The following is a 25,718-nucleotide window of genomic DNA, read 5'->3' on the forward strand; positions in this document are numbered from 1 at the left end:
TCAGAAAAAAGGCAACACGCGCGCATCGAACCGCGGTCAGACATTTAGTCTGCTAAATAGCGCTAAACCTGTGAGTCATGTGAGATTCAACTCGACCAGGACAACACGCAAGACATTAACTCATATTTTCCTCTCAGGAAACCCATATGAAAATCCAGACACTGGAAACCAAATCATTACATACATTTTACACCCTTGTTCAAAGGTGTGTAGCAACAAGGGTCTCTATATTTTGCACAGGCCTGTCTACTTATCATGGTCCAATCAAGAAAAGTATGATAAATATATTTCCTCCATCACCTGCTGTTATACGCAAGTTGCCCCGGCAACTCATAAATAATCAAACACAAACATTTCCCATGCTGAGGGATAGGAAAATATAAGGGGAAGGAGGAGGGCTGATACTTGAGGCCTCATTGTTCAAGTTGGCTTAAGCAGAAACGTTTTAAGCACGCAGAGGTTTAATGCGTGTAGGGTTTTCATTTAAGAGTAAAATAGCATTTTCACAAAACTCCAAATATTGGTTGTTTGTAATTTTTTACTTTTGTTAACAGGTTTTCATTCAAATAACCTTGGACATGCTCTGAGTACACTTTTTCTTACAAAGGTTTTGTGCTGCTTTCGATAACTTGCTCTGACGAAAGAGCTTTGTTCTGAAATGGGTTAGCCAATAAACTCTATGAAGGGATCAAGTTGCAGTCCAGAACACATTTTAATACTCATGGTTTAGATTCCAAGGACATAGAACTCCGTCGGTAGTCCAGAACCTTTTTAATACTCATGATTTAGATTCCAAGGATTTAGAACTCCTTCCCGTAGTCCAGAACCTTTTTCGCAGACTTAATGTATTTAACGTTTAGCCTATTTAAATTATAAGTAAAACCATGCATCCATCTGTCTACAAGTTCTACCTATATTGCGATGAAAGGCTCTGCTACTGAATTAAAGTATGTGTTGTCAAATGATGTATCTATACAATTTTAAAGGGCAATAAAGTAGCATAATCTATGTTATCTATTTTTTAATATCATTATCCAATTGTCAGGTTAGTTGTTCATTTTACCTCAAGCAAAGCTGTGCATTTTCAATCTCTAATCATTCCAAACCAGCATCAAGTGTGGACACATTGAAATGTTTAATGCCCAAGGATAAGGCTCTGATATGTTTTGTACTTTAGTATGTTCTATCACCACAGACTTGATTATGGAATATGAATTTGATAAGTTGGACAGCCAGCACAACTCAGGTCATAGCAAGCAAATTAACTCCCTCGCTCTCTGTCACTTCCACTCTAAGTGAACGAGGTACTTGGCTAGAGCGCGAGCGTCAGAAGCCAGTCGACATTTGGTATCGGCTCTTGAACCAACATTCCGCGGTCAACTCACCCTGTATATGGAAGTTTCTTCTCTTTGAAATAAAGCTCCATTCAACAACGTCAAACTGGACTCTCAGTGGACAGTTATTTGTTCTACTCCTGTTGACTCCCTGGACTACCACGAACCACTTGGGACATGGTAGCGAGGCGCATGGTGCCAGCTTTTCTGGCTGTGTCTGTATTTCTATTAGTTGCAACATGTGAGCCAATGGATAAGCAGGATATGCAAGGTAAAATACAACCTCACTCAAATATTGAATAGACATTTTGTGAATCGTCAAAAATAAACAATAGGAAAGACTGTTTTCGAAATAACTGATGCGGACAGTATGGGTTAATTATTGGTTCGAGTAGCCTACGTCTGGTGCATGACTGATTTAAGAGTGGTAATTCCACAAAAATATATAAAAGCTGCCATCTAAAAAGTGCAGACATACAAACACACAAATGGTTATTAAAGATGGTTATTTTAAAAAGTGCACATTTTAATCATATCTGATATCCTAGTTTAGATGATGTCTGCTTCTTGTTGATGATGTCTTGTTTCACGCTTCCAACGTCAGCGTGAAACACTTCCCGGAGTGCACCGTTTCTGTCTCATACCTTTATTGCTTGAAATGTCCTGCTTTATGGTTAAAACTTTTACTTTTATATTTATCATTTTGGTATGTTTCAATATTTAATTCCCATACGAATATTAATAAACATTCCCTATCGATCGATATGTTAAGATCAGTCTTCTTTCAACAATAACCATGTTCCCCAATGTCATACATACTGCTAGTCATGCCACTGTCACTTTTATTTCTGAAGTGGCAGTGGCATGACTAGCAGAGAAAGTGCTAAACCAATTATTATCCTTGACCTTTCCTCTCTTCCCTCTTCCCCTTTGAGTGCGCACTGCCAGCACTTGTGGCAGAACTCACGGGTGAGGTGTCAGAAAACGGCCAGAGCAAGGGTGTGAGGGAGAGAGTGGCAGAAAGAGAGGAGGAAGCCGAGATAACAGAAACAAAGCAGCCAGTAGTCTTGTTTTTGTAATGCATCCAGAAATGTGTCAACATGGGATATCACTTTTGTCACAATGAAGTGCTCCGCTAAGGTTCAGCAATGCCGCTTGTGCAATGACGAACTAAATGCATTCAGTATTGATGCACAATCTACGAAATACAAGAATTACGGAGGGAAATTCATTGTCAAAGAAATTGAATAAAAAAAGATGTGCAAGAATATAGTTGGAATATATTATTTATTTGTGCTTATAAGGGTAAAACAATATCTGCCTATTGAACTAATAACTCCTAATGAATGTGTCTGTAGAGTTAGATTTACTAGTTGTTAAGGGAGATGTTTCTTCAGATAGGTCCACTACTCACTCAACACGTGTCCCCATCACATACCTGGGAAAATATTTTGTGTGTCTTTTAAAGCTATATTCTCTGCCAGAATATGCCTTATAGGACAGGAAAGTAGTGAAAGATAGTGAGAGTGTTTCAGGGTGAAAGAGCAGCAGGTGGAATTCAGTATGCTCCGGAGGCGTTGGCTTTACTCTCAGTCTGTACTGTAAAGAAGACAATGAACATAATAAACATAGCCATTGTTAGTTCATAAAGGCAAAAGAGAGGAGAAGCTGTACAGTTATTTTAAGTGCTCTGAAGAGGTGGAATTTCAGATGTTTTCTAAAAACGGACAGGGACCTTGCTATCCTTGCCTTAAGGGGACAGGGACCTTGCTATCCTTGCCTTAAGGGGACAGGGACCTTGCTGTCCTTGCCTTAAGGTGACAGGGACCTTGCTATCCTTGCCTTAAGAGTATAGGGACCTTGCTATCCTTGCCTTAAGGGGACAGGGACCTTGCTATCCTTGCCTTAAGGGGACAGGGACCTTGCTATCCTTGCCTTAAGGTGACAGGGACCTTGCTATCCTTGCCTTAAGAATATAGGGACCTTGCTATCCTTGCCTTAAGGGGACAGGGTCCTTGCTATCCTTGCCTTAAACTGACAGCGACCTTGCTATCCTTGCCTTAAGGGGACAGGGACCTTGCTATCCTTGCCTTAAGGGGACATGGACCTTGCTATCCTTGCCTTAAGGGGACAGGGACCTTGCTATCCTTGCCTTAAGGGGACAGGGACCTTGCTATCCTTGCATTAAGGGGACAGGGACCTTGCTATCCTTGCCTTAAGGGGACAGGGACCTTGCTATCCTTGCCTTAAGGGGACAGGGACCTTGCTATCCTTGCCTTAAGGGGACAGGGACCTTGCTATCATTGCCTTAAGGGGACATTGGTTCCATCACTGGGGGCCAAGGACAGAAGAGATGTACCTGGGTAATAGACATCCTGTCATTCTCTCCATTATATCCTCTAACCCCACTCACTCTTCCACCCTGTACAGTTATTGATATGCTGAGCCTGGACTCTAAGACCAGTGTGTCTGCAGTGAAGAAGGTGACAGGTGCCATGAGGGTGCTCAGTGACATCTACATTGTATCCACGTTCCGCCTGCCTCCCAAGATGGGAGGGGTGTTGCTAGGCCTGTACGGCAAACATGACAACAAGAAGTACCTGGAGCTGGCCGTCATGGGCAAGATCAGCAAAGGTCTGATTGTTGTGGTACTGCTCTCACGCACTCAATTCATTGTTTCTTTGTCAATCACGTACCAGCATCGGCATTTATTGGGATTCACATCTATCCATTTAGCATCCCATTTTTTTATCCGCTTTTTACCTTTGTTCTTCGTTTGCTGTTACTGATGTACCTGTTCATGTGAAGTAGCTCCGTCTCTACGTCTCTGTAATAGCTCTGGTGCGCTATGTGAGGGAGGACAACAAAATCCACACGGTGAACCTCCAGAACGCCAACCTCGCTGACGGTCGCACCCATTCCATCATCCTCCGGGTCGGAGGCCTGCGTCGGGAGAACCTACAACTGGAGCTCTATGTGAACTGTAGATTGGCTGACTCCATCCAGGGCCTCCCGCCATTGGTTCCTTTCCCCGAGGAGGCAGAAGGGGTGGAGATTCGTAATGGCTTCAAAGCTTATGCAAGGCTACAGGTGACAAGATTCTTTTTTTAAGACCTAGTCCTAATCCAAGACAATGCCATGGTCCATTAGGAAGGGCAGTTTCATTCAATGGCTCAACAGCTTGCTGTCCTTGTCTCCTATTCTCCATCTGTGGAAACACAGGGTGAACCAACATAAAGATGTGGTGGATGTCTACTGGAAATGTACTTTTAACCATGTACTGTAGGTCTTTCACATGAGTCTAGATGAGGTGATGAGCAGATGGGGAGCGGCGTCAGCAGTTAATTGCACCTCCTTTAACCATAGCAACAGCTGTCAATCAGAAGCTTCACACACAGCTTGCTGTTATTCAAGCTTCTCCTATTGCAGGGCGCTGTGGAATCCCTCAAAATGGCGCTGGGAGGCAGTGTGGCCAAAGCAGGTGCCCTGACAGACTGTCCATTCCAGGGGGATTCATCAGTCTACAACACAGGTTCATCCAAAATCAGAATAAGATATTCAAAGATTGCTAGTTATGCAAATATTTCAACAGATTATAAAAAGTCATTCTTATATTGTAAGTTATAATTAAGTGAAAAAAAAACATGTTCATGTGCATTTACCTGCCTTTTAGGATGATTTCCACTCATTTAATCCAGAAATTGCAAAGCCCTCTGGTAGTTATTTGTGTTTCATTTACCAAGTTATTTCTGTTACTTTGGTGGCACTAAAAATCCCCATTTGTATTCATTGTACAACTCTGTTTCCCAAAAAGTTGTGACGCTGCGTAAAATGCATATAAAAATAGAATGCAATGATGTGCAAATCATGTATTCCTATATTTAATTGAAAAGGGTAAAAAGACAACATATCACATGATGAAACTAAGAGATGTTATTGTTTTTTGGAAACATATATGGCCATTTTATATTTGATGCCAGCAACACATTTAAAAAAAGTTGGGACATGCCTACTAATGTGTTGCATCACCTCTACTTTTAACAATACTCTGTAAGCGTTTAGGAACTGAGGAGACCAATTGCTGTAGTTTTGAAAGTGGAAGTTATTCCCATTCTTGTTTTCTAGGATTACAGCTGCTCAAGATTTTGGGATCTCCTTTGTCATATTTTTCATTTCATAATGTGCCAAATGTTTTCAATGGGTTACAGGTCGGGACTGCAGTCAGGTCACTTTAGCACCCAGACTCTTTTACTACATAGCCATGCTGACAGAACCATCCTCTCTGGAATGATCTTTTAATACTCAATCATGTTATTGATCTGTTGCAAATTGACCTAATTAGTTGTGTGATATTTCATCATGTTTAGCAATACACAACTTTTCCAGTCTTTTGTTGGCTCTGTCCCAAAATTTTTGATATGTGTTGCTGGCATAAAATTTAAAGTGAGCATATTATTTTTCAAGAAACAATAAAATGTCTCAGTTTCAACATTTGATATGTTGTCTTTACTATTTTCTATCGAATATAGGGTTTAAATGATTTGTACATCATTGCATTCTGTTTTTCTTTCCATTTTACTCAGGAAACAGTGTTGTACTTCCATAATTGTTTGTCTAATTAATCACTGTTTATTGTTATAAGGAAAAATGACTATATATACAGTATGTTGATTTCATTTATTTACCTAAGGCTTCTTTGGCCATTGAAATGCTCGATCTGATCGTGTAGACATCAGGAAATACATTTAAAACCATTTAGAAACAGCACTGATTGGCTGATAGGATAATCTAGAGTTTACCCTCTAACCACATGAAATGACTGAAATTCCAGGTCATTTTATCTCTTACAAATAAGTATATTCCAACTACATAGTGTTATAGTTTATTTTACTAGACTGTGACTTGAATTTGCACTTACTATTTCATATAAAAAAGGAATTTGAAACAAAAGTTTTTTTTACACTTTTCAAAAGTACCAAATGGTGGGACTCAGAACATGTGGTAAACCCAAATCCCTTTTTTCTTTTTACAGTGGGTGCGACTGCAGAAGTGAACTCCATTTTGGGTGAGTGTGTCTGAATGTCTCATTTGTGAACAGTTAATTCAACATCTTGTTCAATAAGTCCCATGTCTGTTTTTCTTTACAATGACGGTTTTACTTTTACAGGTGACCACACTAAGGCTCTGATTGGTCAGCTGATCATCTTTAACCAGATCCTGGGAGAGCTGCGAGAGGACATAAGAGAGCAGGTGTGGTGTGTGTGATTGTATATGAGTGTTTAATGCTGCATGTATGTGCATTTGCATTGATGTTCTGTCCTTTTCCAGGTGAAGGAGATGTCCCTGATTAGGAACACCATTCTGGAGTGCCAAGTATGCGGTAAGTAAATAATGGAAACCAGAAGTGCTTTGACTGACACTTCCGGTTTATTCTTTCTCTCTTTTTTTCTACAAAACCTAAAGTGAAAGATGTGTGTTAACCTCTAGGCTTCCACGACCCTCGTTCCCGCTGTTTCCCCAACCCCTGTTTTAAGGGCGTGTCCTGCATGGAGGCCTTTGAATACCCAGGATACCGCTGTGGTTCCTGCCCCGAGGGCATGTCGGGCAACGGAACCCACTGCCACGATATTGATGAGGTACCACAAAATGAAAGACAGGAGAGGGAAATAAACTGGTCTGGGTTGAAAACATTGGTTTTACCACCTCATCTCACACTCACATGTTAGTAGAAGGTGAATTGACAAGGCTTGTAAGGGTGACAATTGAGCTGTGGGCAAAATAGACTGCATCACTTCAACTACTGTCCTCAGCACTTCTCTTATTTTAAAGAGCCTGTACCTGTATCTAATTTCCTCTGTCATGCCATCTCTCTCTCTCCATTCCACTATATTTTCCATTTCTCTCTGTCCTTCTTCAGTGTTCCATAGCTCAACCGTGCTACTCTCCAGGTGCGTGTATAAACACCGTGAAGGGTTTCAGCTGTGAGCCATGCCCCCCAGGTCTCTGGGGACCTCCCCTTTTCGGCGTGGGACTCGAGTATGCCAAGAACAACAAGCAGGTACACGTAGGAGAGCACGCACTCCCTAACCCTCTTACTTATTCCCCAGTTGTCTTTTTGTCTTGCTGACACTTTGCCGTGGTTTTGTCCGAAGGAGTGTACCGACATTGACGAGTGCACGGAGGATGTCAACGCCTGTGTGCCCCACTCGATATGCACCAACAGCATCGTATGTAGAACACATCTCAGTGTCAATGTTTGTCACAGTGTACTGGATGTTCTGGATGTACTGTACTGTCTGTGGTCGTGTCATTAAACATGAGACATCGCCCTCTTGTGTTCTGATGACAGTACTGTAGGGCCATAGTCTACAGACGCTGTCCTCTCCCCCACGTCTCCTCTCTCCCTCCCAGGGCTCGTTCAGGTGCGGTGGCTGTAAGGCGGGTTACCTGGGGAATCAGACGGCAGGTTGTGTGCCACGTAGCTCCTGTGCCATGCTCAGCTTTAACCCCTGTGATTCCAATGCCCACTGTATCATCGAGAGGAACGGAGAGGTATCCTGTGCGGTAGGTAACCATGGTCTTTTAACCCTTTGTCCTCCAGGACAGGAAAAGAGGAGCCTCGCTGCTCTTATAATCATAGCCTCAGAATACCCCGTTTAAGGAGTGTTCTCCTCTCTTCCATTGTGAATGGTTTGGGTTTAAAGTGTTCTCCTCTTCTTCCTTGTAAATTGGTTTAGTTTATAGTGTTACTCCTCTCTTCCATTTTGAATGGTTTGGTTTAAAGTGTTCTCTTCTTTTCCATTCAAAATCGGTTTGGCTTAGTGTTCTCCTCTCTTCCCTTTTATACAGGTTTGGTTTATAGTGTTCTCCTCTCCTTCATTGTAAATAGGTTTAGTTTATAGTGTTCTCCTCTCCTTCATTGTAAATAGGTTTGGTTTATAGTGTTCTCCTCTCCTTCATTGTAAATAGGTTTGGTTTATAGTGTTCTCCTCTCCTTCATTGTAAATAGGTTTGGTTTATAGTGTTCTCCTATCCTTCATTGTAAATAGGTTGGGTTTATAGTTTTCTCCTCTCCTTCATTGTAAATAGGTTGGGTTTATAGTTTTCTCCTCTCCTTCATTGTAAATAGGTTTGGTTTCTAGTTTTCTCCTCTCCTTCATTGTAAATAGGTTGGGTTTATAGTGTTCTCCTCTCCTTCATTGTAAATAGGTTTGGTTTCTAGTTTTCTCCTCCTTCATTGTTAATAGGTTTGGTTTCTAGTTTTCTCCTCTCCTTCATTGTTAATAGGTTTGGTTTATAGTCTTCTCCTCTCCTTCATTGTAAATAGGTTTGGTTTATAGTGTTCTCCTCTCCTTCATTGTAAATAGGTTTGGTTTATAGTCTTCTCCTCTCCTTCATTGTAAATAGGTTGGGTTTATAGTGTTCTCCTCTCCTTCAATGTAAATAGGTTTGGTTTATAGTGTTCTCCTCTCCTTCATTGTAAATAGGTTTGGTTTATAGTCTTCTCCTCTCCTTCATTGTAAATAGGTTGGGTTTATAGTCTTCTCCTTCCATTCTCCAGTGTAACGTGGGCTGGGCCGGTAACGGAAACACCTGTGGCACCGACACAGACATTGATGGATACCCAGACCACTCTCTTCCCTGCATGGACAATCACAAGCACTGCAAACAGGACAACTGTGTTCTCACACCCAACTCTGGCCAGGAGGACGAAGACAACGACGGCATCGGAGATCAGTGTGACGAAGACGCCGATGGGGACGGCATCAAGAATGTGGAGGTGTGTGTATGTTTTCTGCCTCTCAGTCCTGTGTGACCGTTATGTATGTGTGTGTGTGTGTAATGCAAGATGGATGACTGTTAATAGTTTGCTATATTTTGCAGGATAACTGTCGCCTAGTGACCAATAAGGACCAACAGAACTCCGACTCGGACTCTTTCGGGGACGCCTGTGACAACTGTCCCAATGTCCCCAACACCGACCAGAGGGATACAGACAACAACGGACAAGGAGACGCCTGTGACAATGACGTAGATGGAGATGGTCTGTATCCTCCACATCCAGACACAGACACACACAGACTCACACAGACACACACAGACACACACAGACACACACAGACACACACAGACTCACACAGACACACACAGACTCACACAGACACACATAGACACACACAGACTCACACAGACACACACAGACACACACAGACACACACACTCACACAGACACACACACTCACACGTACACACACATAAACGCATACAGTACATACATTGCAAGACGGCTGGGAAATGTTTGTGCAGGCCTGTTGCAGAGTTTGACATTACTCTCATTAAATCAAACCTGATGAACTATTTAATCAACTGAATCTGTGTAACTAGATCCCTGTGTTTCCCTCCTCTCGGTTCCTGCTGTTCAGGTATCCCCAACTTGCTGGACAACTGCCCCAAGATCCCCAACCCCATGCAGACAGACAGAGACAGGGACGGGGTAGGGGATGCCTGTGACAGCTGCCCTGAGATCAGCAACCCCATGCAGGTTACAGTCACTCTACACACCCCATCCTGAGCTAATGACCTACAACTGGTCTGAAACGGGCTGTAGAGGACAGGCAGTGGTGTGGCTCATTTGTGATCTCCTTTCCCTTAGACCGACATTGACAACGACCTGGTTGGGGATGTGTGTGACACTAACCAGGACACGTGAGTCTCTGACCTTAGAAAGCACGCAACAACCCGAACACACACACACACACACACACACACACACACCCTTAACACTGCTACAATTGCCCCTCAGCTCTACGTCAGGAGTGTTTTCATTCCCTCTCACCAAACCATACAGGTAGCTCAGACTTTTATTGAGGAAATCCTGGTAGGGCTTTTTTGTTTTGTTCTGTTTTTGACAAAACATGGATCAATATGAATTTTTCCAATACGAATGATGTTTGACGAAATGTTCCGCAACTTGTTTTGTAGGGTGGAATTAAGTTTTTGGATGGGTTAATTTAACTCTATAGCTATTATTTGGTCATTCTAGGCTTACCTGGTAAGAAAGATGACATTTATTAATAATAATTTTAATAATAATCTTACATAAAGTTACAATGTGCTCCACATTTAAAGGAAAACATAAAACTCAAGTAAAATCAGTAAAGGCTTTATGATAGTAATATTAAAGTAGTGATTTAAAAGACATCACAGACTCTGATTTCCTCAGGTCGGATTTCTATTGACTCCGATGAACATGAAGAAAATTATATAAATTCAAGATACTTATATTAAATTTGCTTAACAAGAATTTGTAGGAGTGCAAAAATCATGCCACATGTTTTTGAGAAACAAGTACATACTACGTACTATGTTTTTTTATTAAGAATATTTTTTTTCTTTGAACAATTTAGTCAAATTTTAAGCTTACATTTATTTTATTTTGTGAGTGTAAAATCAAGTTGATAAACAATATTGCTTTTCTTTTCCACTGTATGTGTACAAGTTTAGTCATTTCCAAATTTTAAAACCAGCATCTTCAAAGCAGTCAAATTAAACCAGAGCTTTATACATTAACCTACTAATAATTGCTTAATTTAAAATATATTTTAGAGTAATGAGTGAGGTCATAAAAAATGCATCACTGTCATAATATTAGCTGAGGACACTGTATAATATCATTAGAGGCATGATTCAATACATAGCGTGTATTGTATGGCAACATATCAGAATTTTAAAGGTAATATACAATTGAGATATGTGCATTTTACAATTACCATAAATGTGTTATAAGCATTATATAAGCCAATAAAAGCATTTTCAAATAATTTAATCTCTGTGATTACCAAAGGATTATTGTAGTCTTTTTAGTGTGCTAGGCAAGAGGCTGACCTGAACTCTATGTGTTTCCCAGGGATGGGGATGGTCACCAGGACTCCAGGGACAACTGCCCGGACCATCCCAACAGTTCCCAGCTGGACTCTGACAACGACGGTCTTGGAGACGACTGTGATGATGACGATGACAACGATGGGATTCCAGATGTCCAAGACAACTGCAGACTCATCACCAACCCCAACCAGAAAGATTCCAATGGTGACCACCCTTAAAGGGATAGTTCACTGCTTACATTTTAGCTTGATTTGCTAAATGTTACAAAAGTGCCCTTATGTCTTTCTGTGACCCTCTCTCCTTCCAGTCAACGGGGTGGGCGACGTGTGCGAGAACGACTTTGACAATGATTCAGTCTGGGATATGATTGATGTTTGCCCTGAGAGTTCTGAGGTCACACTGACAGATTTCAGAGCCTATCAGACAGTTATTCTGGACCCAGAGGGCGATGCCCAAATTGATCCCAACTGGGTGGTGCTCAATCAGGTGACCCATGACCTTCCTATTAACCTCAACACCTTCTGAATGTTCCCTTGCATAGAAATCAGAGTGAATAGAACAGGCTTCGAATGTTTGGCCCTTGTAATTTCACTAGTAAAAATATGACTTTACTAATAGCATGAAACATTGCATTGTGAAGTAATAAAATGTTCATCTTCCCTGTGTGCATAATTTCTCCAAATAAGTGGTAAAGGGTATATTGGACAGTTGAAAGACCGCCTTAGCAATATACTAAACTTTGAAATATGCAGTTTCTGTAGGTTTCTCTGAATCTCAGCTTGTAAACAAGATTTATTCTCTTTAGTCTGAGCTTTTTCCCCCACTGGGGCCTGACTGAAAAATTGTGAACCACTTGCTTATGCCATCACTGCCTTTAATGGGGTCACCTGTTCTATTCATTCAAATTTCTGTTCCTCTGCCGAGGTGTGGCTGATGCATGCCAGATCTCATAATGCCTGGATAGGTATTTTAAGTAGCAGCTAACCCACATATGTTATGTCAATCTGGTCCATGAAGTGGCATACACACATTAGTTGATGCATGGGACGTCTAAGCAGGGGAACAAACTCACGACCAACTTTGATCGTTTAAGGGGATCCTCCTACTGAGAAATAACCTCACAGTGAGGATTATTGTGATTATTATTAACAGGCCCATATGCTATGTTGTGTTGGCATATTTGTGATTTGTGTTGATTAGTAAAGGTCTTACAGAATACTCTGAAATGATATGTGCCCCATTGTAAATACATGCACTGACATTAGAGTGTTTGTTTGGTTCCAGGGAATGGAAATCGTTCAGACCATGAACAGTGATCCTGGTTTAGCTGTTGGTGAGCAGGCTCTATGTACACCGTTTAATGACATCAAAAATGAACACAGCTGTTTTCGATGAACATAATTGCAATGAATTGAACTGTCAATGTCCTCCAGGCTACACAGCGTTTAATGGAGTGGACTTTGAGGGCACTTTCCATATCAACACGGTGACAGACGACGACTATGTGGGTTTCATCTTTGGCTACCAGGACTCGTCGTCCTTCTACGTGGTGATGTGGAAACAGACGGAGCAGACCTACTGGCAGTCGACTCCCTTCAGGGCCACGGCTCAACCTGGCCTGCAGCTCAAAGTGAGTGATGGGTTATAGAGGCTTTTAGACAGCAGCCTCTAGGTGGCGCTGTGGCTAAGAACCCCGGCTGAGAAGGGGCAGTTCCTTAGGTTTAAAACCACCTTAAGACGGAGTCTGCTCTTTACTTTAAAAACCTCTTGTGGTACAAAGACATTTTGAAAAATGCATTGTTATCTATTGAATAGTGAAATGATGATTTAGCAAGTACCACCTATGTTTGTTGTCCCCTCCAGGCTGTGAAGTCCCGTACTGGCCCCGGGGAGTACCTGCGTAACGCCCTATGGCACGCGGGGGACACCGATGAGGAGGTGAAGCTGCTATGGTCGGACCCCAGGAACGTGGGCTGGAGGGACAAGACGTCTTACCGCTGGCAGCTGAATCACAGGCCCCAGGTGGGCTACATCAGGTGGGTCACACCCCCTCCTGTCTGCTGCCCTCATCTCCATGTTCATCCAAATCATCCATTTGAACTGTTTCCCCTCGACTACACCCACTCACCCACACACACACACACACCCCCACACACTCATTTTGTTATTTTTGAATCAGATGTTGAATATTTGCAGTATTATCTGGTGTGAGTAGTACTGGATGGGTTTGATGGTGTAAAACAACTCAGTGGGCATGGTCGTAGAATACACGGCCGTGTGTGACCACTATTCACCACTAGAGGGGGTTTTCACTGTGTGGCCTGGTCTTGGACGATTAGAAAAGAAAAGGAAAGCTGTCTGGTGGCAGTAGGTTGGACTGAGTGGCTGTTCCCCAATTTCTACTCCATATTTTTCCCTCCTAAACCTCTTTGTGACTTTTACAGAGAGACCGGGCCCCCTGGCCCTCTTTTGTCCCTGTTGCCATGTCAACCAAATCCTTGGCAAGAATTTGCAGAGCGCCCGTTCATATGCAGATCCAGAGGAAACTACTGTAGAGTGGGGGGTCCGAGGGAGAGTGGAGGGAGGGGGAGAAGGAGGTGAAATGAGAGTGGGAGGAGGGGAGGGGAGAGACGGAGGGGGAGAAGGAGGGGAGAGAATAGAGAGGTGGAGAATAGAGAGAGGGAGAGGAGAGGGAAGTGGGAGAGGAGGGGAGAGAGTAGGGATAGTGGGAGAGTCAGAGAGAGAGTAACAAACTCAGTAACATAGCTAAACACAGGGGGAAAATGAAGCAAATAACTAATTCCAAAAGCGTAAAACAAATATATGAATACCTTAAATGAGACATTAAAAATCTTGAATAATGCATAACATCAAAGGGACCCAACATGTGTTTATGCACATAGTTACCAAAAACATCTTTATCAGACTAAAAACATCACTGACACATTTTCAAATGTTTTGAGCATCTCCAAAAAAAAATTGTTCCAAAAAGCCAGAGAAGAGAGAGTTTGGGGGAGGTTGATGTCTGAGGAGGTGGTGGTGGGCTGCAGTGAGTGGAGAGAGAAAACCAGGCCTTCTTAGAGGCAGGGAGGTCCTATTCAGATCCAAACAGAGGGACACCTGCTTTGTATGCTGTGCAGGGGAGTCAATGGAGCACTACAGCACTGCTCTCAGGCGCTGGTCGGGACCAGGGGCTGGGCCGGGCCTGCTTCGCTCCTCCATGTTCATCCAAATCATCCATTTGAACTGTTGTTTCCTTGCCACCGTGTTTAAATTGGCCTCAGGTTTTTAGTCTGGTAGCATGACATACAGTGGATATAAAAAGTCTACACACCCCTGTTAAAATGGCAGGTTTTTAGTCTGGTAGCATGACATACAGTGGATATAAAAAGTCTACACACCCCTGTTAAAATGCCAGGTTTTTGTGATATAAAAGAATGAGACAAAGATAAATCATGTCCGAACTTTTTCCACTTTTAATGTGACCTATAATGAGAACAATTCAATTGAAAAACTAACTGAAATCTTTGATTGACAAACATTATTTTACATCACAAAAACCTGGCATTTTAACAGGGGTGTGTAGACTTTTTATATCCACTTTATGAATAATACTTCTACCTATTGCCCATTTTGTCCACAACACCGCATTATGGCTGTATGAATGTGGTAGGAATAAGGACAGTGTGGACAGTATAAAATTACATTAGATGAATACTAGACTGACATGACCAGGAAAATTAAAATGTTTTTCCCTGCAAATATTCACTTTCTTTGTGAAGTATGTCCCCTTACTGGTGTTTTGTCCCGTGCCTGGCTTCAGGGTGAAGTTGTATGAGGGGACAGAGATGGTTGCCGACTCCGATGTGGTGATCGACACTACCATGAGAGGTGGACGACTTGGGGTCTTCTGTTTTTCCCAAGAGAACATTATCTGGTCCAATCTGCGTTATCGCTGCAACGGTAAGACTCCCATCCTCACCCTGCCGCCAGCCTGTAATGGTGTTCATATACTGGTATTCAATGCACATCATGCTAAAAAACACTTTTACTAATGTTCTGCTTCATGTTTTTCTGCAAATGCTGGGCCGTAGACACTGTTCCAGACGACTTCAACCAACACCGCAAACAGGTCCTGATGCACATCAAAGTGTGAGAGGTGTGGAGGATGTGTGAGTGACAGGTTGTGTAGACGGACACCCTGACCAGCAGTCTCACACAGTCACCCATGCTCTCACACAAACTCTCACACACCCACTCTTCATCTTCATAGGTCCTCACGGCAGAGTGATGTTTTACATGTGTGTTTGTGGGGTACAGACATAATTCGTCCCCACTGAAATCAGTGCAGCCAAGCCTGAGTTTAAGCAATAGCAATGTCGTTACATTAAAAAAAAACATCAGGAATGACACAAAATATTCATGTCATAGCTCCATTATGGTCAAAAGTCATTTAAACTTCAACCAGTAAATGGTAGCGATTGCTAGCTTTGCTAAGTATTCTACCTTTCTGGTTGCACACAAAATATTGAGAAATTTGTTGTAACAGACATTCCAAAAAATTTTCTGGCTAATAATAAAACAGTCATGATATTTAATTTAAGATAATTCTGTAATTTGAATCAGCACAAACAGCAGATTTTGAGGGATTTTTACATCCTTACCGTAGTAGTGGAGCGTGACCACTGTGAATCGTCATCCTGTGAGGAACTATTCAGACGGCCCACTGCTGTTAAGTGTGTGTGACTGTCTGCCAATGAGCAAAGTGGGAGAGGTTTCTGAGTTGTGATAAAGGTGTAAAAAGAACCAGTTATTTACATCCTTAACTTTCCATCAAACTGGAAAAGCGGAAGGTTACCAGAGATTATACATTATCATTATAAATAACATTTTTGACTGCTGGGTTTGAGTTGCAGTCTTTGCCCTCAGTCCTGTTGTACTGTATATAAATTGTGGTTGTGTGAATGACCTCTGTTGAGTTTGACAGTTGCATTACGTATGAGTGCTGTGTTTCCAGCTATCAGAGGAACACACTGATGATTTTAAGATGGAACGGTTTGAGAGTTTTTAAAAAAACTAAGTAACTGTACAAGAAGCATAAGCTAACGTTACAGGGATTGGAATTGGATAAATACTGTACATGCTCCGGAAACACTTTCATTACCAGATAATGATGTCACAGCAGCGGAATACATATTTGTCACAAAAGAAATGTAGATATGTCACTTCATGCCTCTAATAGTGGAACTTCAGCGTTTTCTTGTTTTGAATAATTTTGGACCTCTGTGGATTATAGTTTTACCAGTAATTTAACATGGAATAAAGCCTTAAAGTAAATGTTTTTATGAACTATGTAATCTCTAGCTAATTCATTAAACAGGAGCATAGCAAAGAGCAACACAGTCTTTGTCTACAAAAAAGTATAAACGATTACATTTCTTAAAATACATTTATTTGAAATTTGTGATACTGTACACAACATGCAAATGGAAAATTATGCTTATAAAAACTAGATTGATATCAAGAGCTACTGTGAGTTTTAATGCTGTTCTGTGCCCACATCCTGTATGTGGAGACAGGTACCACCTGTATCTATTGCCTAGCATTTCCTTGCTGTCTGCTTGTATCTTATTTGCTAGACATAGAAGTCCATGTACATGCAATGTTTAATTTGATTTATAATCTGTCCCACAATGACCTTGCTATTATGCCGCTATTGTAGTAAGACTTTAATAACTCAACAAGAACACCATATGAACGGGTGGTTAAACTGCTATATAATAAAGTGTTACCTTTCACTGTAGTAAAAAACCGAAATATACAAGTTACCCTGCTAAGGACAGCACTGAAAACAAATGAGTGTTTGAAATGCCAGTAAGATAGCATTATTCTATGGCATGTCATACAATTGACCCCTACACCTAAAGCACATTGTAGGTTCCTGTTATGACTGCAGACTATTGTTGCTCGGTTCCAGTCATATTATTAATTATCTTTGCTCTATCCTTGCAAACATTCTCTCTCAAGTGTGAGATGCAAAATGGGCTACTGAAATAGTCATCCCAGTTTTTTGGCCAGAATTGGTGCAATACTGCATTGCTTTCGAACCCAATATGTGGGAAATTTCAGCATGAGGCCACAAGGGCCGAGGCAAAGGAAATACTTAGTGGGTTGGAATCAAGCCTTGTTGGAGTTGGCAAAAGTTCTCAAGTGGCAGCTAGCCAGCCAGTGGTCAGGTGGGGACAGTGGGAGCGGTTGGAAGCAGAGGGTTACCAACTATGCTGAATATATTCCCTGGGATTCTCCAATAGCATGCCATGCGTTTGTTATAATTATAAACCAGGTGCTTTTAATCCTGAATACTGATTGGCTAAAAGCTGGGGAGTATTCAGACCACAGCTGTAGTATATTGACCCTATACCACACCCCCCATCGTGCTTTATTGACGAAACATTAATTGGGTCAGTACGGGCCAATTACATACCCAGCAATCACCTTGGTCTTGAGACATAGTTATGGGTGGGTATGTGTTACAAAATTCAGAAATATGCATCTCTAAATAATTCAAAAAAAATGTGCTGTAATAAAATGTGCTGTAGTGATTTTGAATTAAAGTAGCCCTTAAAGTGCTCTTTCATATATTGGGGGAGGAGAAAAAAGGATAACAACCTTTCTGAGTTCCTCTGTTGAAGATGGAATCCCCTGGGTCCGGGAGGCCGGGACGAGTGCAATATTGGGAGAGCATCGTACAACAGTGCACCACATCCCACACCTGCCTGGCCCTGGGAGGGCTTAAGACAATCTGTATCCCCAAACACCAACTTCTTCATCATATGGCTGCAATCCCAATATAACCTTCTCTTAAGATATTTCTGAAACTTTACCTGAGGAAGACAAAAAGAGCTTATTCTCTCTCTTCACACTAGCAAGTAAACATGAGCCATAACAGTTACCAGGGCAACAGGTCTTCAAGCAACAGGGTCATCTGTTTAGGACTGCCAAAAAATTTAAGTAAAAAGGTTTTCAATCAAATAAAATAAACACTTCCACGTTATATAATATATTGTATAAAGTATAAATGATCACAGATTCTACTGTAATGCTTAACAGGTGCATCATTTAATTTGGATACGTCTTTGAAGTGTGTATCAAAGCCCACATTGTCCAAGCCTTTTCTTCATAAGTACATAAGAAAAAAGTATAGGCCAATGGAAATTCGTTGTAATACTTACCTCAAGTCACTTGTTCATTTTTCTTCATTCATAATTTGTACTGTCGCCACTCTCCGGAAAACGTATTGAAATTACCTATGAAAATGCATCAACGAGAACTTGCCAAGCAGTTAGAAGGATGGGTACTTTTTTGTCCGGAATCCCTGACATGGTGGTTGTTTTTCTTAAATGCATCCTGAACCCATTGTGCCAGTATCCAGAGCCCAAGATAGGCTAGAGGATTTCTTTCCTTTCCCAAAAGCTCTCTCACAATGGCCCTCGCGCTCCGAACAGCTAGTGCTTGGTCTGTGCGCCCCGCCTCCACTGCTACAACAAACAAAGGCCACTATGCAAAGCTCACTGAAGCATGTAGGTGCCCTCTTAAAAGAGAATTGGGCCTAACTTAGGACATTTCGGCAGTTGAGAAAACACGTCCGCCTATCCCTCATTCTCTGTGGGTATCCCTACAGTACGATTACGCTACATCTGAAATAGTTTTTAACTATCAAATATATCCACAACTGATTATATTTCGCGCCATAGGTATTGGGCCACATCTCGAGTGAAAACTCTTGTAAAGTAATTTCGTTTCAGGCTATGCTTATAGTTGTATTAAATAAAATGTTCGGCATCTGTCCTGCCCCATCTGAATTTACGAATGGTGGAGCTGGTGATGTTCTATTCAAACCACCGTGTTGACAAATATATCTACACTTAATATTTTTCACGTAGCTGGAGGCATTATCCGAGGCTAGGCTACCTGTCAAACGTGCAGTGAACAAGGGATTTAGGATGGAAACGGCAGTTGAGCCTATTAATCAAGAAGACAGTATTGTAAACGAACATCTATAAAAATAAGGAGGCGCACTAGCAACAACAGGTTACAAATAGAACAGGTTGCCAGAGCCGCTGGGACAGTTTTAAATAACTCCGGGTGCTAGGAGCGTGTTCGCCCAAGTGAACAGTTGTTGCGCGAGCAGCAGGTGTTCGACCGGAGTGATTTATAGGCTACCACTCGTGGAGGAAGGCATACTGTCAACAATCTCACTCATCTGAGGGTTGACAAAGAGAGAGGAAGGAACAGCGTCTTGCAATTGAAAAGCGTTGTGCAATGAAGCCAGTTTGAGACTGGACACCAGGAAATCTGTGCGTGCAGCCAATTTCGCCTTTTCCTATTGGAACGAGGTAATTGCGGTCTACGACGTTTCATCACAGGTAAGTGATTGGGTGAGGGTATTAATGGTGCGTTGCTGGCTTCTATTGTTTACCTGGACAGACATATTTAATCCTTTGTGAGTTAATTACAAATAATGAATGGATTGAGAAGGGTTTGGGTGATTGTAATATATTTTTGTAACATTGTAGAAGAGAACGATTCACTTTGTCTTCAGTGTTGAACTTATTGTTTTTCATTGCCTAACATTAGAACAACCTATGCTTTTGTGTTTCATCAAATACTGCATTAAGATGCACAGTAGGGACACTTGGGTGACATTGACAATGTGTAACTTAAGGTAGCTGAAAATGTAACTTAAGGTAGCAGAAAATGTGTATCCTAGATCCATCAATTACTTTAAAATAATATTAATAATGAATATTATTTTAAAAGTTAATTTATCAATCAATCTAAATGCATTTGAATGTTTTGATAACATGCCCCGATCTAAATGTGCTCCACAGGAAGAGTAACTGCTGCACATTCAGAAAAATGCATAATCAAATGAAATGCATATGAGTATATGACAGAGCAAAACAACTGAGTGGAACCAGGCACAGACCGATAGTGACAGAGATAATATTAAAAAATACGAAGATGTTATCATCTGCACACATTTATTGACCTTGCCTATGCTGACAGATTGATTCCATTCAATCGTCTTTCATTAATAAGTCAAAATAGTATTAAAAACTTGACAGTAAACAAATGTTTGCCCATTGAACAGCCAAGAACTCACTCTGTGTTTGTGGCTTTTGTGTCCAATGCTATTTGGGGTTTTGCATGATGAATGACATAAAACCCAATGTCTTTCAGTGAACTGGTGTTGACATGTAGAACCACATGGAAATGTCACACTAGGCCATGCCGAGGAAAAAACATCCCTGGCTTGAAACTTGAATATCTGTCAAATCCATTTCTGTGGTATTGCATAAGTCAGTAGAGCTCAGGGCCAGTGGTGGTCTTTCAGAAAGAGGAGTTTGCAGACATACTGTGCGTGTGTGCGTGTGCGTGCATGTGTGTGTGTGTGTGTGTGTGTGTGAAGGCTCGTTAAGTTTAAGGTTTTGTGGTAGAACGATGGTGAGGGGTACATCATTACCCTACGGGGAGTACCATATTGGTGTTTAATTCACAAGTGACTGTCTGTGTTGGTTTTTGGACGGTAATTATTTGCTGTTCCAATGGAACAAACGGAACCCTGTCAGTGTTGTGGGTCTGTGCACAGAGGGAGGTCACTGGGATTTTCAAAGCTGTGCAAAAAAGTGCAGCTGCATCAGAATCCATTGGCCAGCATTCCAGACCTTAGCCAATACTCTATAGTGAACACAATGCTCACCGGACAAGAGACTGGGTTATGGGTGGTGAAGAGACTGGGTTAGGGTGGTGAAGAGACTGGGTTAGGGTGGTGAAGAGACTGGGTTAGGGGTGGTGAAGAGACTGGGTTAGGGTGGTGAAGAGACTGGGTTATGGGTGGTGAAGAGACTGGGTTAGGGTGGTGAAGAGACTGGGTTATGGGTGGTGAAGAGACTGGGTTATGGGTGGTGAAGAGACTGGGTTATGGGTGGTGAAGAGACTGGGTTATGGGTGGTGAAGAGGCTGGGTTATGGGTGGTGAAGAGACTGGGTTATGGGTGGTGAAGAGACTGGGTTATGGGTGGTGAAGAGACTGGGTTATGGGTGGTAAAGATGCTGGGTTAGGGGTGGTGAATAGACTGGGTTAAGGGTGGTAAATAGACTGGGTTAGGGGTGGTGAAGAGACTGGGTTAGGGTGGTGAAGAGACTGGGTTATGGGTGGTGAAGAGACTGGGTTATGGGTGGTGAAGAGACTGGGTTAGGGGTGGTGAAGAGACTGGGTTAGGGTGGTGAAGAGACTGGGTTAGGGGTGGTAAAGATGCTGGGTTAGGGGTGGTGAAGAGACTGGGTTAGGGGTGGTGAAGAGACTGGGTTAGGGGTGGTAAATAGACTGGGTATATGTCTGATTGAAGATTGATGGTGACAGCTAGTAGCCAAAGCCACTCCCTTTCTTGGTATTGGACCTGCTGTTGGTCACACCTGCTTGGCCCTGTAGGCATGTCTATTTCAGACCAGGGGAACACATGCTGGAAACAAGAAGGTTGGACAGAAATGCTGGTATATTTAGAGCACTCTATTTCTGCGCCTTTCTGCTCCCGTAACTACCCCGCCAACCCCCCCGTACCCCACCAACCCTTCCGTACCCCACTAACACCAACCCCTCCGTACCCCAACAATCCCTTCGTACCCCACCAACCCCTCTGTACCCCACCAACCCCACCGTACCCCACCAACCCCTCCATACCCCACCAACCCCTCTGTACCCCACCAACCCCACCGTACCCCACCAACCCCTCTGTACCCCACCAACCCCTCTGTACCCCACCAACCCCTCCGTACCCCACCAACACCTCCGTACCCCAACAATCCCTTCGTACCCCACCAACCCCTCCGTACCCCACCAACCCCTTCGTACCCCACCAACCCCACTGTACCCCACCAACCCCTCTGTACCCCACCAACCCCTCCGTACCCCACCAACCCCTTCGTACCCCAACAACTCCTTTGTTCTCCCAAGTACAGTGCACAGGTCTCCCAAACTGGCTTTAGCGCCACAGCAGAAACAAAGGACCACACACAAACAAACTGCGCACACGGTTCAGTCTGGACCTTGTCATGTTGCCTTCTAAGTCACACGCTTCCACTGGAAATAATGATATAGGAATACCTTACAGTGCCACCGGTTTCACTATGTAGGCCACCTATTATTTATAAACATAGATGTCCTTAAATTAACTTTCATTCAACTAGACTGAAGAGGAAGAGGCTTTTTGTTTTACTCGCTTTCTCTAGCCCTTGTTTGCTGTTCTCTTCTGGCAAACAGAAAAGGGAGAAGAGTCCATATTGCAAAATGTTCAACTGACCAAGTGGCTAACAATGTTATGGCCTAGCTTTGACTGGTAGATCCTTTCTCTACAAGAACTGAAAGCTAACTTAAAACTGGGTTTTATTAGGGCTGTGGCAGATATTGTAAGTACATCTTACCATCTTACCTTGCAATATTTAATTTTGGAAAACTTAGCAACTAAATAAAACCAGAACGTTATTTACCATACCAAATGATTACCATGGCTGGTTTGTTGCTTGGGTAGTGTGAATAATACATTTTATGGAAACCTAAACCTTGTGCTGTATTTAATGTTTATAGCACTATTTCTATTGTTATTGTAGCTGTGACCATTCAAACTTGATCTGATAGAAAATAATGACCGCGGCGGTTGCTTTGGTGTGATCCTTGAATGTATGTCAAAAGGATTCTCTTCATTGTCCTCAGGTTGTCCATGAATAAGCACAATGCCGACAACATCAGAGTGCTTTTGATGGGTTCCAAGAGTGTGGGACATCATTCTGCACCAACACACAGCCGCAAAAACAGATAGCACTAGGTATGAACTTCTTAATTACAACTTATTTCTTTCTGTATTATTATTTGTGGGCCACTTGGATTGTAAATATTGTATAATACACAGATATTAAATCATGATACACTTATTCTAGCTATGCATTCGATAATGTTTTCAATCAAACTGAAAGTTATCTGGACAAATGGTTTACTTGAGTTTAGCTTGTGCCTGTAAGTAGGGGTAGGGGTTTCCCCCTACTGGCCAAAGTGTATAATGTCTCTGTGTTTGTGTGTGTGTGTGTCCTACAGCTGTTGCCGCTGTGTTGTGTCTCAGCCTGGTCTGTAGCCCTCGGCCTCAGAGGCTGTAAGGGGATGGGGACACTGGCCCTCTGCGGTCACTGTACAAAGCCTTCATGGAAGCACCGAGTCATAGTGGCTTTGCTACTGCTTCACCTGTGCTGCCTGCAAGGTACCGCCCATGAGCCGCAGCTCCGCCCATGACCCTGTGTGGTCCGTTTTCAATGGTAAACAAATCTGTTTTGGATTCCTTGATGGGCTGTGGTGTATGACCTTCCTCTTCCCTCCCCTCTCAGTACGGGCCTCCTGTAGAATCCTGAGGTGCAACTCTGACTTTGTGGCCGCCACCCTGGACCTGGGGGGCAGCGGCGAGGGCAACGGAGGCGGAGGCAGCAGGGAGGAGGGCCACAGCGGGTACTGCAGCGCCCTCCGCTCCTACGCCATGTGTACCCGCCGCACAGCGCGTGCCTGCCGGGGGGACCTGGCCTACCACTCGGCCGTGCAGGGCATCGAGGACCTCCTCATCCAGCACCGCTGCCCCCGGACCGGCCCCACCGCCCAGCCCCGGCCCCTGCCCCAGGCACCCATCTCTGGGGACGCCTGCGTCTATGAGAAGGGCGACCTTCAGCGGGAGGGCCGGGCTCCTGACTATCTCCACTGCGGGGTGTTTGGGGACTCACATGTTCGGACCTTCTACGATGAGTTCCAGACCTGCGCTGTACAAGGGGCCTGGCCTTTGATAGATAATGAGTACCTTTATGTTCAGGCCACTAGTTCCCGCGTGAGAGAAGGGCTGGACGCCACGGCCCTCACAAAGGTAGGTCTCGTTTATTTTTTTTTGTTTGCTTCAACTTTCCAGTCACTTCTTGATATTCCTGTGTGTGAAGTGTAACGTCCGTGCAATACTGCGTGCATTCAGCTGACTGGAAGAGCACGCTCGGGGAAAATCAAATCCTGTTTCCCCTCCCCCCAGATCACCATCATCTTTAAGAACTGGCGCCAGTGTATCGAGCACCAGATGTACCAGGCGGAGCTGGACAACGTTCCCGCGGCCTTCATGGACGGCTCGGTGACCAGCGGGGAGCGGCAGGGTCGGCACAGCCTGAGCGTCTATTCCGACCTGCCGGGCCGCCGGGCTGAGATCAGGGCCCTCCACATCGGCACCACCCTGGTGGTGCGCCAGAGCGGGCGTTCTCTGGGCCTGTCGGTTCGTTTGCCGCGCGCCATAGCCGAGGCCTTCGACACCGAGCAGGACCTGCAGCTGTGTGTTTACGGCTGCCCGCATTCACAGCTCCTGGAGACACGACCCAACCCTTCGTCTCCCCTCTCCGGGGCTCCCTCCTCCTCCCCCGTCCAGCCCTCTGTGGCAGCGCGGGCTCACTGTGCGGATCTTCTACCAGGCAAGGACATCTACTACCAGGCCTGTCTGTTTGACGTTGGGGCCACGGGGGACTTCAACTGGAGCACGGCGGCTGTGGAGGCCCTGGAGGACGCTCGGAGAATGATCTCAGACCCTAGGAAGGTCCATCTTGACATGGTGAACACGGCGGATAGGAGTAGCCCATGTCTGCCTGTTATCCTGACTGTGGCCATGCTATCGGAGCGTCTGGGGTCACTGATGTCCAGACAGTGTTTGTGATCTCGTGACTGGTGGTGGGAGTTATGCTAGCCACACTGACCCTGGCCGAGAAGATGCTGTTCATACTTAATGGGCTTGTTTTACCTACAACAGGCCCTATGTATGACAGGTTGGAACCATATGGCACTGTAACTGGTTACAGATGTAGCCGTCCTTTATTCTCTTGCGGCAGGAGAAGTGCATGGTGACTGGATTAAATGCCAGGGAATGCTATCGGACATTAGCAAGGATGGAAGAGAACTCTTTATGTCTGGCTCACTGACTGTGCTGATGTCATGGTTAGGAAATCATTAGGATTTTAATATTTACTTGAAAGAAAAATTGCTATTATTTTAAAATGTATTACTGTTCTCTGTTCCTTCTGTCATACTGTTCTGTTCCTTCTGTCATACTGTTCTGTTCCCTCTGTCATACTGTTCTGTTTCCTCTGTCATACTGTTCTCTGTTTCCTCTGTCATACTGTTCTGTTCCTTCTGTCATACTGTTCTGTTCCCTCTGTCATACTGTTCTGTTCCCTCTGTCATACTGTTCTGTTTCCTCTGTCATACTGTTCTGTTCCCTCTGTCATACTGTTCTGTTTCCTCTGTCATACTGTTCTGTTCCCTCTGTCATACTGTTCTGTTCCCTCTGTCATACTGTTCTGTGTTCCCTCTGTCATACTGTTCTCTGTTCCCTCTGTCATACTGTTCTGTTCCCTCTGTCATACTGTTCTCTGTTCCCTC

The 25,718-nt window shown here is 43.4% G+C and overlaps 2 protein-coding genes and 1 long non-coding RNA gene across 4 annotated transcripts; 2 read left to right on the plus strand and 1 right to left on the minus strand.

The window, feature by feature from the left end:
• Positions 1-1,313: 1,313 nt before the first annotated feature.
• On the plus strand, positions 1,314-15,929 carry thbs3a (thrombospondin 3a). The gene is made up of 22 exons (XM_010901254.3): positions 1,314-1,605; positions 3,765-3,968; positions 4,171-4,424; positions 4,764-4,866; positions 6,367-6,399; positions 6,502-6,584; positions 6,663-6,714; positions 6,822-6,970; positions 7,252-7,392; positions 7,487-7,561; positions 7,746-7,898; positions 8,896-9,114; positions 9,219-9,378; positions 9,758-9,876; positions 9,988-10,040; positions 11,242-11,423; positions 11,527-11,705; positions 12,504-12,552; positions 12,653-12,849; positions 13,083-13,255; positions 15,043-15,182; positions 15,314-15,929. The coding sequence occupies exons 1-22, from the start codon at positions 1,512-1,514 to the stop codon at positions 15,373-15,375; spliced, it is 2,874 nt and encodes a 957-aa protein (XP_010899556.1). The 5' UTR covers positions 1,314-1,511; the 3' UTR covers positions 15,376-15,929.
• LOC117593438 lies at positions 14,111-17,956 on the minus strand. Its single transcript, XR_004574840.1, has 3 exons — positions 15,884-17,956; positions 15,015-15,213; positions 14,111-14,512 (listed from the first exon to the last, which is right to left on the minus strand). It is a non-coding gene; the product is annotated as an uncharacterized LOC117593438 (long non-coding RNA).
• Positions 17,957-19,108: 1,152 nt separating this feature from the next.
• hjv (hemojuvelin BMP co-receptor) lies at positions 19,109-25,392 on the plus strand. 2 transcript variants are annotated; one of them, XM_010901255.4, is made up of 5 exons: positions 19,109-19,645; positions 22,992-23,103; positions 23,370-23,529; positions 23,654-24,174; positions 24,331-25,392. In XM_010901255.4, the coding sequence occupies exons 3-5, from the start codon at positions 23,433-23,435 to the stop codon at positions 24,994-24,996; spliced, it is 1,284 nt and encodes a 427-aa protein (XP_010899557.2). In that variant the 5' UTR covers positions 19,109-19,645; positions 22,992-23,103; positions 23,370-23,432; the 3' UTR covers positions 24,997-25,392. The 2 variants fall into 2 exon arrangements, with proteins under 2 accessions (XP_010899557.2, XP_010899558.2); XM_010901256.4 differs by lacking the exon at positions 19,109-19,645 and adding an exon at positions 22,534-22,687.
• The last annotated feature ends 326 nt before the right edge of the window (positions 25,393-25,718 follow it).

Source organism: Esox lucius, chromosome 20 (assembly GCF_011004845.1).
Source record: "Esox lucius isolate fEsoLuc1 chromosome 20, fEsoLuc1.pri, whole genome shotgun sequence".
In the NCBI taxonomy this organism is placed as follows: Eukaryota; Metazoa; Chordata; class Actinopteri; order Esociformes; family Esocidae; genus Esox; species Esox lucius.

What these genes read in the sequence shown, in the direction of transcription:
- thbs3a (XM_010901254.3), top strand. Translation starts at nt 1,512, where the DNA reads ATGGTAGCGAGGCGCATGGTGCCAGCTTTTCTGGCTGTGTCTGTATTT. An exon ending in TGTGACACTAACCAGGACAC is followed by an intron (nt 10,041 to 11,241) that starts GTGAGTCTCTGA and finishes TGTGTTTCCCAG; the next exon opens with GGATGGGGATGGTCACCAGG. An exon ending in CCCCAGGTGGGCTACATCAG is followed by an intron (nt 13,256 to 15,042) that starts GTGGGTCACACC and finishes GCCTGGCTTCAG; the next exon opens with GGTGAAGTTGTATGAGGGGA.
- hjv (XM_010901255.4), top strand. Translation starts at nt 23,433, where the DNA reads ATGGGGACACTGGCCCTCTGCGGTCACTGTACAAAGCCTTCATGGAAG. An exon ending in TCACCTGTGCTGCCTGCAAG is followed by an intron (nt 23,530 to 23,653) that starts GTACCGCCCATG and finishes CTCCCCTCTCAG; the next exon opens with TACGGGCCTCCTGTAGAATC. An exon ending in ACGCCACGGCCCTCACAAAG is followed by an intron (nt 24,175 to 24,330) that starts GTAGGTCTCGTT and finishes CCCTCCCCCCAG; the next exon opens with ATCACCATCATCTTTAAGAA.